Here is a 12,724-nt window from a genome sequence, read left to right as displayed (position 1 = left end):
GAATGTTATTAAGGAAACAAAGATATTTTGGAAGGCTTATTATTTAAAATAGGCAAGGTGGGGCCAGCGCTGTGGCTCACTTGGTTAATCCTCCACCTGTGGTGCTGGCATCCCATATGGGTGCTGATTCTAGTCCCGGTCACTCCTCTTCCAGTCCAGCTCTCTGCTGTGACCCAGGAGGGCAGTAGAAGATGGCCCAAGTGCTTGGGCCCCTGCACACGCATGGGAGACCAGGAAGAAGCACCTGGCTGCTGGCTTCAATTGCCGCAGCGCTGGCTGTAGCAGCCATTTGGGGAGTGAACCAACGGAAGGAAGACCTTTCTCTCTGTCTCTCTCTCTCACTGTCTATAACTCTACCTGTCAAATAAATAAATAAAAAATAGGCAAGGTGGATTTGATACATGTTTTATTATTTTAAGGATTCTAAAACTGCACATATTATAATTTTTTCATGTTTTTAGTTATCTGATTAAACTGCTGTGAGGCACACCCCCTCTTGGCTAGATAGCGAGGCCACCGTAGCCGTGTATGGGTGCTTGCCCTTCACCGCAGCGCTTGTCACATTCATTGTCTTAGTTAGCCTACTGTCTCCATCAAACTGTGAGTAGATACTGTGTATCCCCAGCCCCGGCTTGTTGGGGACATTCTAAAGAACTTTGATGGAATGGTAGAACACTTTTATATTGTACAAGCCTCTCTTACTGTTCCTATTTTGATGATTTTCATTTATTTTTCCCTCTTTTATTTTTTATAAGCTATTAATCCCAGGATTATCACTTTATTTCCTCACCTTGTATTTAAACATTAGTATATGTAAATTCTCAGTTTCTGTATAAAACTTGTTTGGGGCCATAGAATTGAAGAAAAGACTATGAGAGTGCCTGATAATTTGAACACATGCCTCATTTTCACCTCCATTTGTCTTTAAAGTCAGCAAGTGCAGCAAGGTGTTGTGGGGCAAGATAGCATCTGTGAGTGTCCGTGTATGTACCTGGGGTTGGGGCTCTGAGTGGTTACTAGGGATCTGTATCCATGACAAGAAGGGAGCATAGGACAGATTGGGAAGGAGCAGTGCACCTGTGATATGGGCCTGATCCAACCTGGCTTGTTGGAATTTTCTTGTGTAGTCCGTGAACACAAGGAAGGGCATGAGCTGGGGAGAGAGACTCTGCAGCTGAGGCTGACCCCAAGGTGCTGACCCTGAGATACCAGCAGCAGGCTCTGCATCGACTGCAAGCCCCTCAGTTGGGCAGCAGGCAGGGTAGCTGAGTGGCGGGGCTAGCTGAGGACCTGCAGGCGAGGAGGGCAAGCTCATACTCAGAGTGTATGTTTATTCCCGGAAGAACTGACTTTTGACCCTTTCCTGTATTCATATTGCTGAGCAGTAGCAGGTAGTTCTCCTCAAGGAATGGTGCCATTTGAGGAGCTCAGCATGGGTCAGTTGCATGTTCAGCAGTGGCATTTGGTGTCGCCTTGGTTGGTGGGGTGCACGGTACTGGGCTCATGTGAAGCCCCTGTCTCTGCCTCCGTGGCCACCGCATTCATGTACCTATCCTGCCAACTCTGGGATGACTTTGGACAGATGCTAACTGGCACCAACTGCTCTGGTCTCTTTGTCTACTTGCTTCTTTAGTATCTCTCCCATGGTGGTTGCTCCCTGATGGACATCTGTATGTGAGACAGAGAGCCTCCTGCTCCCTCCCATTTATCCACCCCCATCTCTCTAACCTGAGACTTTCCTATCCCTTATCTTCTAACTTTTCCCTTCTAGGCCCCTGACCAGCTGGCAAGGCCACTTTCTTCTGCCCATGAGTTTATCTATAGTCTAACCACAGACCACGTCTCTTTCCAAACACTGTGATGACTGTGTTAACATGCCCAAAACAGTACATTGGTGACATACTCCCTCACTGCTGTCTTTCGAAGCCATGTCACAGTGAGACTGTGGTGTAACCCACTTTGGTTTCCACCCTCTACCAACTGACCTTTCTGCAAACCAAACTTGGGTGTTTTCTTTCTCCATCATCCTTCCATCCTTAAGTCATTGGCTGAGGGAAGGTGCCCTGTCCAGGTGACTCGTTTGTGCCCTGTGCTCATGTGCGTGTTCAGCTTCTTTACCTCTCTCTCAGGGTCACTGGTGCCTCTCAGTTTTATTGCCTAGTGGGACAGATGGGATCCAGCTTATGATAGGTGGTTCTGGCCATTTGTCTATTTGATGTCCCTGGGCCAGGCCTTCTACATCAACTGGGACCTGTAGCATACTAGGAGTTATGTTTTTCCCAGAGGGACACAGTTCTTTTCTATTGATGGTGTGGCCTTGCTTCAGATCCTTAAGGACTGGCATTTCTGTGGTTCTCCCATGTGGCCTGCCATGAAGTTCTCTTGGCATCTTTTCCTGCCATCACTGTAGCATCAACTGAATTTTGATCCCAGCAGCATACTGCTTGTACCTCATCCTGGAAACTCTGAGGCCTTTTTCACTTGGGCTGCACTCTCTGCCCTGCTCTATAACTGGACCCGAGCAGTTTTTTTAGGTGTGATCATGCTGCCTCCTGAACCCGAAGAGGTCCACCAGGTATTGGGCTTCCTTGTTCCTCGTTGGAGACAGGAGATAGAATGATTTGTGTTTTACTCTGGAGGGAGCAGCTTGACTCTACCCAGCCCAGTAGCTGCAGCAGGCCACCGAATCTTTGTAGAGATTCTGTCATGCTTTGTAGTGCTTGTGTTTCACCCGGGCCTCTAGCCTGATCAGCAGAATGTCCAAGTTGTAACGGAGCAGTGTGATGTTCTGTGTGTTTCCCGAAAGCCAAGAGCTCTTTGGCTGTTACAACAGTGGGTGTGAGAGCTGGCAGCCTGGGGCAAAATTGTACATGTTGTCTGTAAACCATTCTGATGCTCATTCTAATTGTGATAGAAAAGAACTCATTTACCAGATTAGCTGCCTTGTACTTTGTACCTGATATAATAACGTGCTCCAGCTAAACTGCAACACCTTATGTGGCAGCTGTGTTCAGAGCCACTGCTTGGGAGCCTACGATAGTCCATTGTCGCCTTTCCAGAGTCCTTCAGGGGCCACAGTGGTGAATTTGAGGGAGATATGATAGTTACCGTCACCTCCGTGTCCTTCAGATCCTTAAGAGTGGTAGTTTTTGGCCACCCTCCACCCCAGTGCAATATTATTTTCAATGCCTGTGTGCGTGTAGAGGGGGTGGTAGTGGCAATTTTCAGTGACTTTTACTTGTTTTTTCCATTGTGTTAGTTCTTATGCCACAGGTCATGGGCCCAATGTGGAGAGGTACCAACTGCCTGCAGGTTAATTTCAGTGTTATGTAAAAAGGGCAGAGAAATGACCATCTGTGGATTCAGTAGACTCACTGTAAGCCATATCTTTTTTTTTTTTTCATTTATTTGACAGGTAGAGTTATAGACAGTGAGACAGGGAGAAAGGTCTCCCTTCTATTGGTTCACTCCCCAAATGGCCGCTACAGCCTGCGCTGCGCTGATCCGAAGCCAGGAGCTAGGTTCTTTTTCCTGGTCTCCCATGCGTGTGCAGGGGCCCAAGCACTTGGGCCATCCTCCACTGCCCTCTCAGGCCACATCAGAGAGCTGGACTGGAATAGGAGTGACCAGGACTAGAACTGGTGCCCATATGGGATGCCGGCGCCGCAAGGCGGAGGATTAACCAAGTGAGCCACGGCACTGGTCCCTGTAAGCCATATCTTGACTGAGACTCCAGTTATTACCTTGGGTGGCTTCCTGTCTGTTCTAGCTACAGTGGCAGGATGATGCATCCAGTCTCCAGGTGTCAGTGAGGATTCAGATACTGTGTCCAATGCTTCTTGAACCACCTGGGTATTCCCCTTTCCAGGTAACATTTTCCCAGGTAAATTGCATAGGCGCCTTGGGCAAGGACAGTGTTGTCATCACCATTTGTGCTTTTATGGTGGGATCCCTTCCTGCTGGGATCTGGTTCTCTCTCCCATCAGTGGATTTCAGTCCAACCACTTGATTAGGTTTAGAACTAGACATGGTAGTGTGACTGTTGGAGTGACATGCCCTCAGCTTCTTGGTAGCCTTCTTGTTAGTACAAACTACATAGTCCTCTTGTTGGTTACCCACTTATTTTATACCCATATGGGCACTGGTTTGTGTCTTGGCTGTTTCATTTCTAACCTAGCTCTCTGCTAACGTGCCTGGGAAAACAGTAGAAGATGGCCTAAGTCCTTGGGCCCCTGCACCCACATGGGAGACCCAGAAGAAGCTCCTGGCTCTTGGCTTCGGATCAGCCCAGCTCTTGCTGTTGTGGCCATTTGGGGAGTGAACCAGCAGATGGAAGACCTCTCTCTCTCTCTCTCTCTTTTCTTTGTGTAACTCTGCCTCTCAAATAAATAAATAAATCTTAAAAAAAAAAAGGAACTGGTGATCCGCCATCCCTTTTTCAGCTCCTTCGTGGTAAACTGAATGCTGTTTTCATAAAAGCCTCTTTTTCAGATGTGAATCTAGAAAACACAGTCTTAGTTTTAAATAAAAATATTTTGCTGCTTTACTTGTCAACTCATTTTCTCTTTTTCCCTCTTAGGCCATTAAGCCCTGCCGCCCCATGACCAACAATGCTGGCAGACTTTTCCACTATCGGATTACAGTCTCCCCTCCTACAAACTTTCTAGTAAGTTCCTAACAAAATGAGATTTGATGTAATTTAAAATGTGCTTATGCCAAGTTTATGATTCAGTTCTTAAATGTTTTTTCTTTGCAAACTATTTTTGGTATTTATCATAATGATGATTATTGCAGTCTCATCTCACTATACTGTCGTATCTTTTTTTTCTTTCATATTGTTAATATCACACAGTAGTCAAGTTCATCATAGCCAATGAATTATGGAGCTATTCTTTGGAGCTTTGAAATGGAAAGAATGCACAAAATACCTTCACATTTCTTAAAAATCAGCAGCTAGTTTATTTGTTCTCTAGAGACCCAAACAACACAATCTATTGAATATTGATGACAGTAATGGTACTTAATATTTGTTGAGCATGTACTGTGTTTCAGGCATCATTCTGAGGCTTGCACAGATATTAACTTACTTCTTGTAACAGATCTGTGGAATGCGTCTTTCCTCCTGTACACATGAAGGACCAGTCCAAGTTTTACAGACGAAATTAAGTAACTTGTTCAAGATTACTCAGGTTCTAAGTGGGAGAGTGATTATTTGAACCCAGGGAGTCAGCTGCAGTGAAAATATCAAACATAATAATAGAGTATTATTATTTGACAACACAAGGGAATGAAGTACTGATGTATGCTACAACTTGGATGAATCTTGAAAAATTTACACAAAGTAAATGAATCAGACACAAAACCATATATTATATCATCCTGTCCTTATGCAATATCTATAATGGGCAACTCCACAGAGAAAGAAAGTAGCACTACCCCCCTCTAAGGCAGAATGGTGCCTGAATACACCGTATTTTATTTTTTCCAATCATTAATTGATGGACATTTGAGTTTTTTCCACTTTTTGGTAGTTTTGAATAATGCTACTTTGAACATTTGTGTACAAGTGTTACATGGAGGTATGTTTTCATTTCTGTTGGGTGTGTACCCATGACAGGAATTGCTGGATCATGTTAACTATGCTTAATATTTTGAGGAACTGCTCAACTATTTTCCTGAGAGGCCAGACTATTATTAATCATTATTTCTTCAGAAGTTCATTTCTTTATACTTAATTTAGATCAGCATTGTTTAGTTATTCAAATAGAAAATAACAGTAATATTGGCATAAGAAAATAATGTGTTTTTGTATATTCCTTAATTTTCCCCCTTTGAGCTCTCATTTGTGTATCTATTTTATGTATATTTATATAACATATATAAATATTATACATATATGTGGGGAGCAACTCGGACTAGACTAAGTTACTGGAATTAAGACTTATTCTATGCATCTGCTCTCCCAAAATATGGCGCTGGGAGAGAAGTAAACAGCTTCCGCACAGCTGCCTCCAGTTCAACCAATAAACTGTAGGACTTGCTCCTGATTGGAGAGCAGCGTACTCGGCGTGTGGGCAGCCGAGTTGGGATTGGCGGAGGAGGACTATATAGGAGGAGAGAGACGGCATGGTGGTGTGGGTTGGTTGGAGAGTGCGTTGGAGAGTTCGCGGGGAAGTTCGTTACTTCGTTCTTTCTCATTTCTCTCTACTCATTCTTGCTTTGGGAGTTTGCTGTTTACTTATTCTTACTTTACTATAGAAAGGACTTGTAAAAAAAGGGAACAACAAGCGCCCGGTCCGGTGCGGCTCCTCCGTGTGCGGAGGAGCAGCAAGTGGTGCCGTGACTCGGATATGAAGCCTAGGCAGGGCTTAGTGTCGTTCCTCCATGAAGAGGGGGAGCGACATAATGGTGCCGTGACTCGGATATGAAGCCTAGGCAGGGCTTAGTGTCGTTCCTCCACGAAGAGGGGGAGCGACATAATGGTGCCGTGACTCAGATAGGAAACCTAGCTCGGATAGGAAACTTAGGAGGGAAGAAACGGGAAGAAGTGGAAAATACCGGAGAGAGAGACTAGCAAAGAGCCTAGGGAAAAGCTGGACGGAAAATGTGCCAGAAGAAGCTATCGAAAGCCTAGGCATAGACTCGGATATGGACTGTGGGAAGGAAGTTAGGATTTAAAGTGAAAGCAAGAAGAAACTTAGACTCAGATACGGACTGCAGGTTGAAAGTGAAAGTGAAACCTATAAGAAATTTAGACTTGGATACGGACTGTGGGGAGAGGCCAGGAGAAATGAGGGAGGAATATTGTTGGAAGAAAACTTAGGGAAACATACCGGGTAGAGAAAAATGTTAGGGAGGATGAAGCCGCGAGTGCAGGCCGAGGCGGAGACGTAAGCCAGCTTGGAATTCAAGTCAGCCCAGGGAGCAAAAGGCGAAAATCTGGAACCAGAGGCAGAGACGTGGGCCGCCAGGTTGGAATTCGCCAGGTTAGTCCGGGGAACTTGGACTGAATGCGGGCGGCGGAAACGTGAGCTACGCTGTGTGATTCGCGGAAGCCACCGCGTGCAGAGAGCGCGGGGCTGGCGTGAGGCCGTGGTGCGGGCGCGAAGGGCATGGAGACCGCGGAGTGTGCGCACGAAGCCGAGCCGCGCAGAGCTGGGAGCCCGCCGCAGGGCGGGCGCCGGGAAGCCGCGCAAATGAGAGAAGCGCGGGCTGAAGCGGCGCAAAGCCGGGAAGCCATCGCGGAGCGGCGAGGCGCCGAGAAGCAGCCTCGGGGCGGGCGCCGGCGGGGCGAGGCGCCGGGAAGCCGCACAGAGCCGTGAAGCTGCCGCGGGGCGAGGTGCCGAGAAGCAGCCTCGGGGCGGGCGCCGGGAAGCCACAGGGATAAGAGAAACAAAAGTTTAGAAGTAAAATGAGAGAAATAGGAATGCTGGCAGATGGAAGTAAAATGGGAGAAATAGGAATGCCCGGAGATAGAGAAATAGAGAAAAATAAGGCCTCCCCACAACACGGCAATGAGAGAACTTGGATTCGGTATGCCTGATTAGGAAGGCGGTGAGCACCTGCAGGCGGCTAGCAGCTTATGCGCCGCAGGTCACCGAAGACAGGCACGAATTAACATCAATAAGTCTCCCCACAATACCGCAATGAGAAGGCTTGGATTCGGTCTGCCTTATTAGTAAGACGATAAGCACCTGTGGGCAGCTGCAGGTCACCGAAGACAGGCACGCATCAGCGCCTAAAAACCTCCTCACAACATGGCGAAGAGAGGACCCGGATTCGGTTTGCCTGATTGATAGGGCTTGTAAGCACCTGTGGGCAACTCCAGCAAGCAGAGCAGAGTGTGTGCCGTGGGGCACCGAAGACAGGCGCGTATCAACGCCAAAAATAAACAGAAAGGGGGATCTGTGGGGAGCAACTCGGACTAGACTAAGTTACTGGAATTAAGACTTATTCTATGCATCTGCTCTCCCAAAATATGGCGCTGGGAGAGAAGTAAACAGCTTCCGCACAGCTGCCTCCAGTTCAACCAATAAACTGTAGGACTTGCTCCTGATTGGAGAGCAGCGTACTCGGCGTGTGGGCAGCCGAGTTGGGATTGGCGGAGGAGGACTATATAGGAGGAGAGAGACGGCATGGTGGTGTGGGTTGGTTGGAGAGTGCGTTGGAGAGTTCGCGGGGAAGTTCGTTACTTCGTTCTTGCTCATTTCTCTCTACTCATTCTTGCTTTGGGAGTTTGCTGTTTACTTATTCTTACTTTACTATAGAAAGGACTTGTAAAAAAAGGGAACAACAAGCGCCCGGTCCGGTGCGGCTCCTCCGCGTGCGGAGGAGCAGCACATATACTTTCTAGAAGAATGATATTCAATATGTATAGAAGAAATATATCAGGTTACCGGCCTTGATAATTAGCTCCATTTTTAGCATTTAAATTAAGAATAGTGGACTATACGAGTGGATTATGAAGAGTGTTTTTTTTTTTAAGATTTTATTTATTTATTTGAGAGGTAGAGTTACAGACAGTGAGAGGGAGAGACAGAGAGAAAGGTCTTCCTTCCATTGGTTCACTCCCCAAATGGCCACAATGATCAGAGCTGTGCTGATCCGATCCGAAGCCAGGAGCCAGGTGCTTCTTCCGGGTCTCCCACGTGGGTGCAGGGGCCCAAGGACTTGGGCCGTCTTCTACGGCTTTCCCGGGCCACAGCAGAGAGCTGGATTGGAAGAAGAGCAGCTGGGACTAGAACTGACACCCATATGAGATGTTGACGCCACAGGTGGAGGATTAACCTGCTGCTCCACGGTGCCGGCCCTGAAGAGTGTGTTTCATGCTTAGATTTTGATTATCTAATTACAGGTTCACTTTTCATGTAATTACAGCCTTTGACATTGTGTGGGAATTGATCTGTTGAGGTGTTTAGTGGTTTGGCTTCTCCTTAGAGAGGCTGGCGATAGAGCTATGAGAGGTTGAACTTCTGGGACCCGGAGGCCTTTCCGAGCCTTTAGTCTTGACCATATTGATGCTGAATCTTGTTTCACTTTGCATTTGAGTTAACTGTGTTGTTTACTTGTTCTTGTTAGGACTTGTTCAGAAATAGAGCTCAGTAAGAACAGATCGGTAGTATTATGAGGTTAAATAAAACAAATTCCTTTTTTTATGGCACCCATAAATAAACATCATTGATTATCTCCTTACATAAATACTAAATATCTGAAGCCAGAGAATTCTCCAAGCAAGAGAATTTTGCCTAATATTAAACTTTTGCATAAAGTTCTCTGTGATGTTTGGAAAAACACTGAGTTCACAAATCCCTGCATTTCTCCTGTTTGTGACTTCAGGCCCCAGTGGATTTCTGTGTATGTGAATTGTGTCATTTATTTACTTGGTGGTTTGTTTGTTTGCTTCCAGACCGACAGGCCAACGGTTATAGAATATGACGATCATGAGTATATATTTGAAGGATTTTCTATGTTTGCACATGCCCCCCTGACCAATGTAAGTATGTGCCTATGGGTTGCCTTTCACTTTCCTTGTACCTTGTCTTCCCTTCACCCTTTCTTTCCAAAAGTTAAAAGAGATTTCTGTCCATCTGACTCCTAAGTAACATTTCCTCTGCGTCCCTCTGTGAGTTGTGGGACCTCTGCAGTAAAGTATATCAGGTGGGAGTGTGACATCTGTGCTAATGAGTCACAGGTTTGACCCACATTAAATGGTGTAAGTAAACATGTGTCAGAATAACATTTTGAGAGTGTGAAAGATTGAAAAAGGAGGATAAACTGTGGAGTAATGTGCTAAAACTATTTTGGGTTAGTTGTCCTTCAAAAGATAGTTGGGAAGTTTTAAGGAGAGACTGTTATTTAGTCACTGAGCAATAGAATGAGAGCTGGAGCATGTTCAGGATACCTGCTTTTGGGTCCCAGGAAGATGTCTTCCAAGAGATTTTATCTGACTTGGATTCGTGATTTTATTATCCAGGTATCAGGCATTGTTGTTTGTAATTGATTCAAGTGGAAATTTGGTGTCTGTGAGTCACTATCTTTCCATCTCAAAGCCGAGAGTCCTGGGAATTGTCTTACTTCTAATTCCATATTCCAGTTGAATATGGAGCATTCTTGGGCAGCAGTGCAGGCAAGGAAGCACAGCAGTATACTGCACCCAAGCCAGACAATATCTTAGAACTTAGAGGATTATAGCTGTTGGGTAGTTACATCAAAATAGAATGTTCTTTAGTCTTTTCTGGTTTGATTCCATGAAATTACATCTGGAATTTGAAAGGCATTTCAGTACATATGAACATGAACTTCTGTTCCTTTTCAGAATAAAGTTAAGATTCAGCCCTTAACTTTACCATGGTGCTTTCTGTCCTTCTTTTTTTCCTTTAAGGTAAACATGATTCCGTAGTAGTGATGCCAATTTAAAAGCAAATCGTTCTTCTAATTGAGGTTTTCATTATTCTGGAATATATTTTATCCTAGAGAATTTTGAGAAGATGATTATATTGTAAATGTAAGCATACATGTTTTTGATAATACATATTATATCTACCTCTAGGGCGGACCATCTGTTCACTACCATAGCAAAGGGAGTAATAGCGAACCATTCTTAAACAATCTCTATGAAAAGGCACCAGGAGGCTTTTCAATTTGGATGGTTTCTTTGCGTTTTTGTGTGTCTCAGACACTCAGATCCTTTGTTCCACCAAATCTGGTATTAGAGTTGGAAAGACCTTTACAAATCATCTGCTGCAGAGTTCCCTGCTCCCAATCTAACATCTTTCTTTTTTTCTTGCTTTGGAAGACCTGAAATACAAATAATTTTGTTAGCATGAAAATACTTAAAATTCTAGATATTGCCCATCTCTTAATTCCCTAGAAGTAATACAGGTCTCAATTTTGACTTTCAGGATTGTGTTGATCAAAGACGGAAAGTGGTGTGGCTTCAGAGATACCAGGGCTTAATATTAGTAAATTCTACTAGTTAGTTGTACGATCTTTATAAGCTTTGGTTTTCTCATCTGTGAAATAGACTATGAGTTGTAGCAATCTCCACAGCTTTTCTGGTAAATGACTGAGATAAAACATGGAAAGTATTTATCATAACCTTTGGCACATAATAAATATTGTCACTTCCTATAAAATAGGAATAGACAAGACGTTAGAACTGGGTTTGAATCTTCTAACTTTTTTTTTTTTTTTTACCTTGGATGAGTGATGAGCTTCATAAATGATAGGGATGCTGCTTAAGATTTTCATGAAACCTGGGTATAATTTTTAAAAGCAGACTTCACTTTTTAGTGCAGTTTTAGGTTCACAGCAAAAGTGAGTGGAAGAGATCATTTTTAAAACTCTATTCAGCACAAGGTTTGGTACTGAGAGGTCTCTAATGATATATCAATCAGTTTTTACTGTTATAAAATAAAAGACTGGAAAACTCCTAGCTTCAGCATATATTTTATATAAATATTCAAGTTCTCAAAACTTGAGAACTTTGCTCTGTAATGAAGAGCCCCATCATTTATATTGGGATGTTGATAAAATAAATTGAGTTTTAAGCTGAGTGTTGTACAGTTCATAAGAATGAGATCCATCATAAGCCTCTTGAATTTGAAATAGCCTCCCAAGAAAAAGAATTTTTAAATTGCTCTCTGATCTGATTCATTTTCTTGCTAGAGAGAGAAGAGAAGCAAGTATGGTATGCAAATAACAGTAATAAAAAACTCTCAACCACATCTAGTTGCAACAAGTTCTCTTAAGGTCATCTTGAATTAAAGTGGTGTGGGGAGCAACTCGGACTAGACTAAGTTACTGGAATTAAGACTTATTCTATGCATCTGCTCTCCCACAATATGGCGCTGGGAGAGGAGGAAACAGCTTCTACGCAGCTGCCTCTTGCCAACTTGAGTGATGACCTCCAGGAGCTGATCCTGCTCCTGATTGGAGGAGAGCAGCGTACTCGGCATGTGGGCAGCCGAGTTGGGATTGGCGGAAGAGGACTATAAAGGAGGAGAGAGACAACATGCACCAGGAACATCTAAGGGGAACATCTATCTGAAGGAACACCTGTGCAGCCCCCGAGAGAGCCGGCCGGCGGTGTGCCGCTCCCCCGTGGAAGTGGGGAAAGTGGCCAGGGGGAACCGCCCTTCCACAGAGGTGGAAGGGTCGGTAGCCAACCCGGGAAGAACCAGCAGCAAACCCAGGGAGGACCGAGCAGACAAAAGAACAGCGCGGGGTCCTGTGTCGTTCCTCCATGAAGAGGGGGAGCGACAAAGTGGATTGAAAGCCTTGTTAGCTTAGTAAAGAACATTCCAGGATATTTTTATGCTTTTGTATCCTATATTTGCTATTACTTAGATTACCTGATGTTATTGAAGACTATGACAGTGTAACTAAAGTTATAAAGGCATATTTATTAGGTGTGCAATAGCACAAGAAAGCCTCTTTGTCATTTCCCTCCCGCCTAAGCTGGTTTTCCATTTTTAGTGGCCTTGATGACCTGTGGATTTGATCATTCATTGCCTGGAAGTAGTAGAATTAGAAAACAGTTTTGCTCCCTCCTCCCCCCTGCCCCAAGATAAGATGGAATAATGTCAGCATATGATATTCTTTACTTTCTAGTTTTCAAGTGTATTTTAAGAAATGATAGCCAGCACCGCAGCTCAGTAGGCTAATCCTCTGCCTTGCAGCGCCGGCACACCGGGTTCTAGTCCCGGTCGGGGCACTGGATTCT

At 44.7% G+C, this 12,724-nt stretch overlaps 1 protein-coding gene across 4 annotated transcripts in view; it reads left to right on the top strand.

Moving 5' to 3' along the window:
- Nucleotides 1-12,724, top strand: part of DROSHA (drosha ribonuclease III) — a 135,207-nt gene that overhangs the window by 30,196 nt on the left and 92,287 nt on the right. For all 4 annotated transcript variants that reach the window (XM_008262091.4, XM_008262093.4, XM_008262092.4 and 1 more), the window contains 2 exons: nucleotides 4,580-4,666; nucleotides 9,407-9,493. In XM_008262091.4, the coding sequence (XP_008260313.2) occupies nucleotides 4,580-4,666; nucleotides 9,407-9,493 (174 nt within the window). The remainder of the gene's footprint in view (nucleotides 1-4,579; nucleotides 4,667-9,406; nucleotides 9,494-12,724) is intronic.

The sequence above is a fragment of the Oryctolagus cuniculus genome, chromosome 14 (assembly GCF_964237555.1).
Source record: "Oryctolagus cuniculus chromosome 14, mOryCun1.1, whole genome shotgun sequence".
NCBI lineage: Eukaryota > Metazoa > Chordata > Mammalia > Lagomorpha > Leporidae > Oryctolagus > Oryctolagus cuniculus.
Note: the sequence above shows the minus strand (reverse complement) of the source record. Positions and strands in the feature narration are given on the sequence as shown.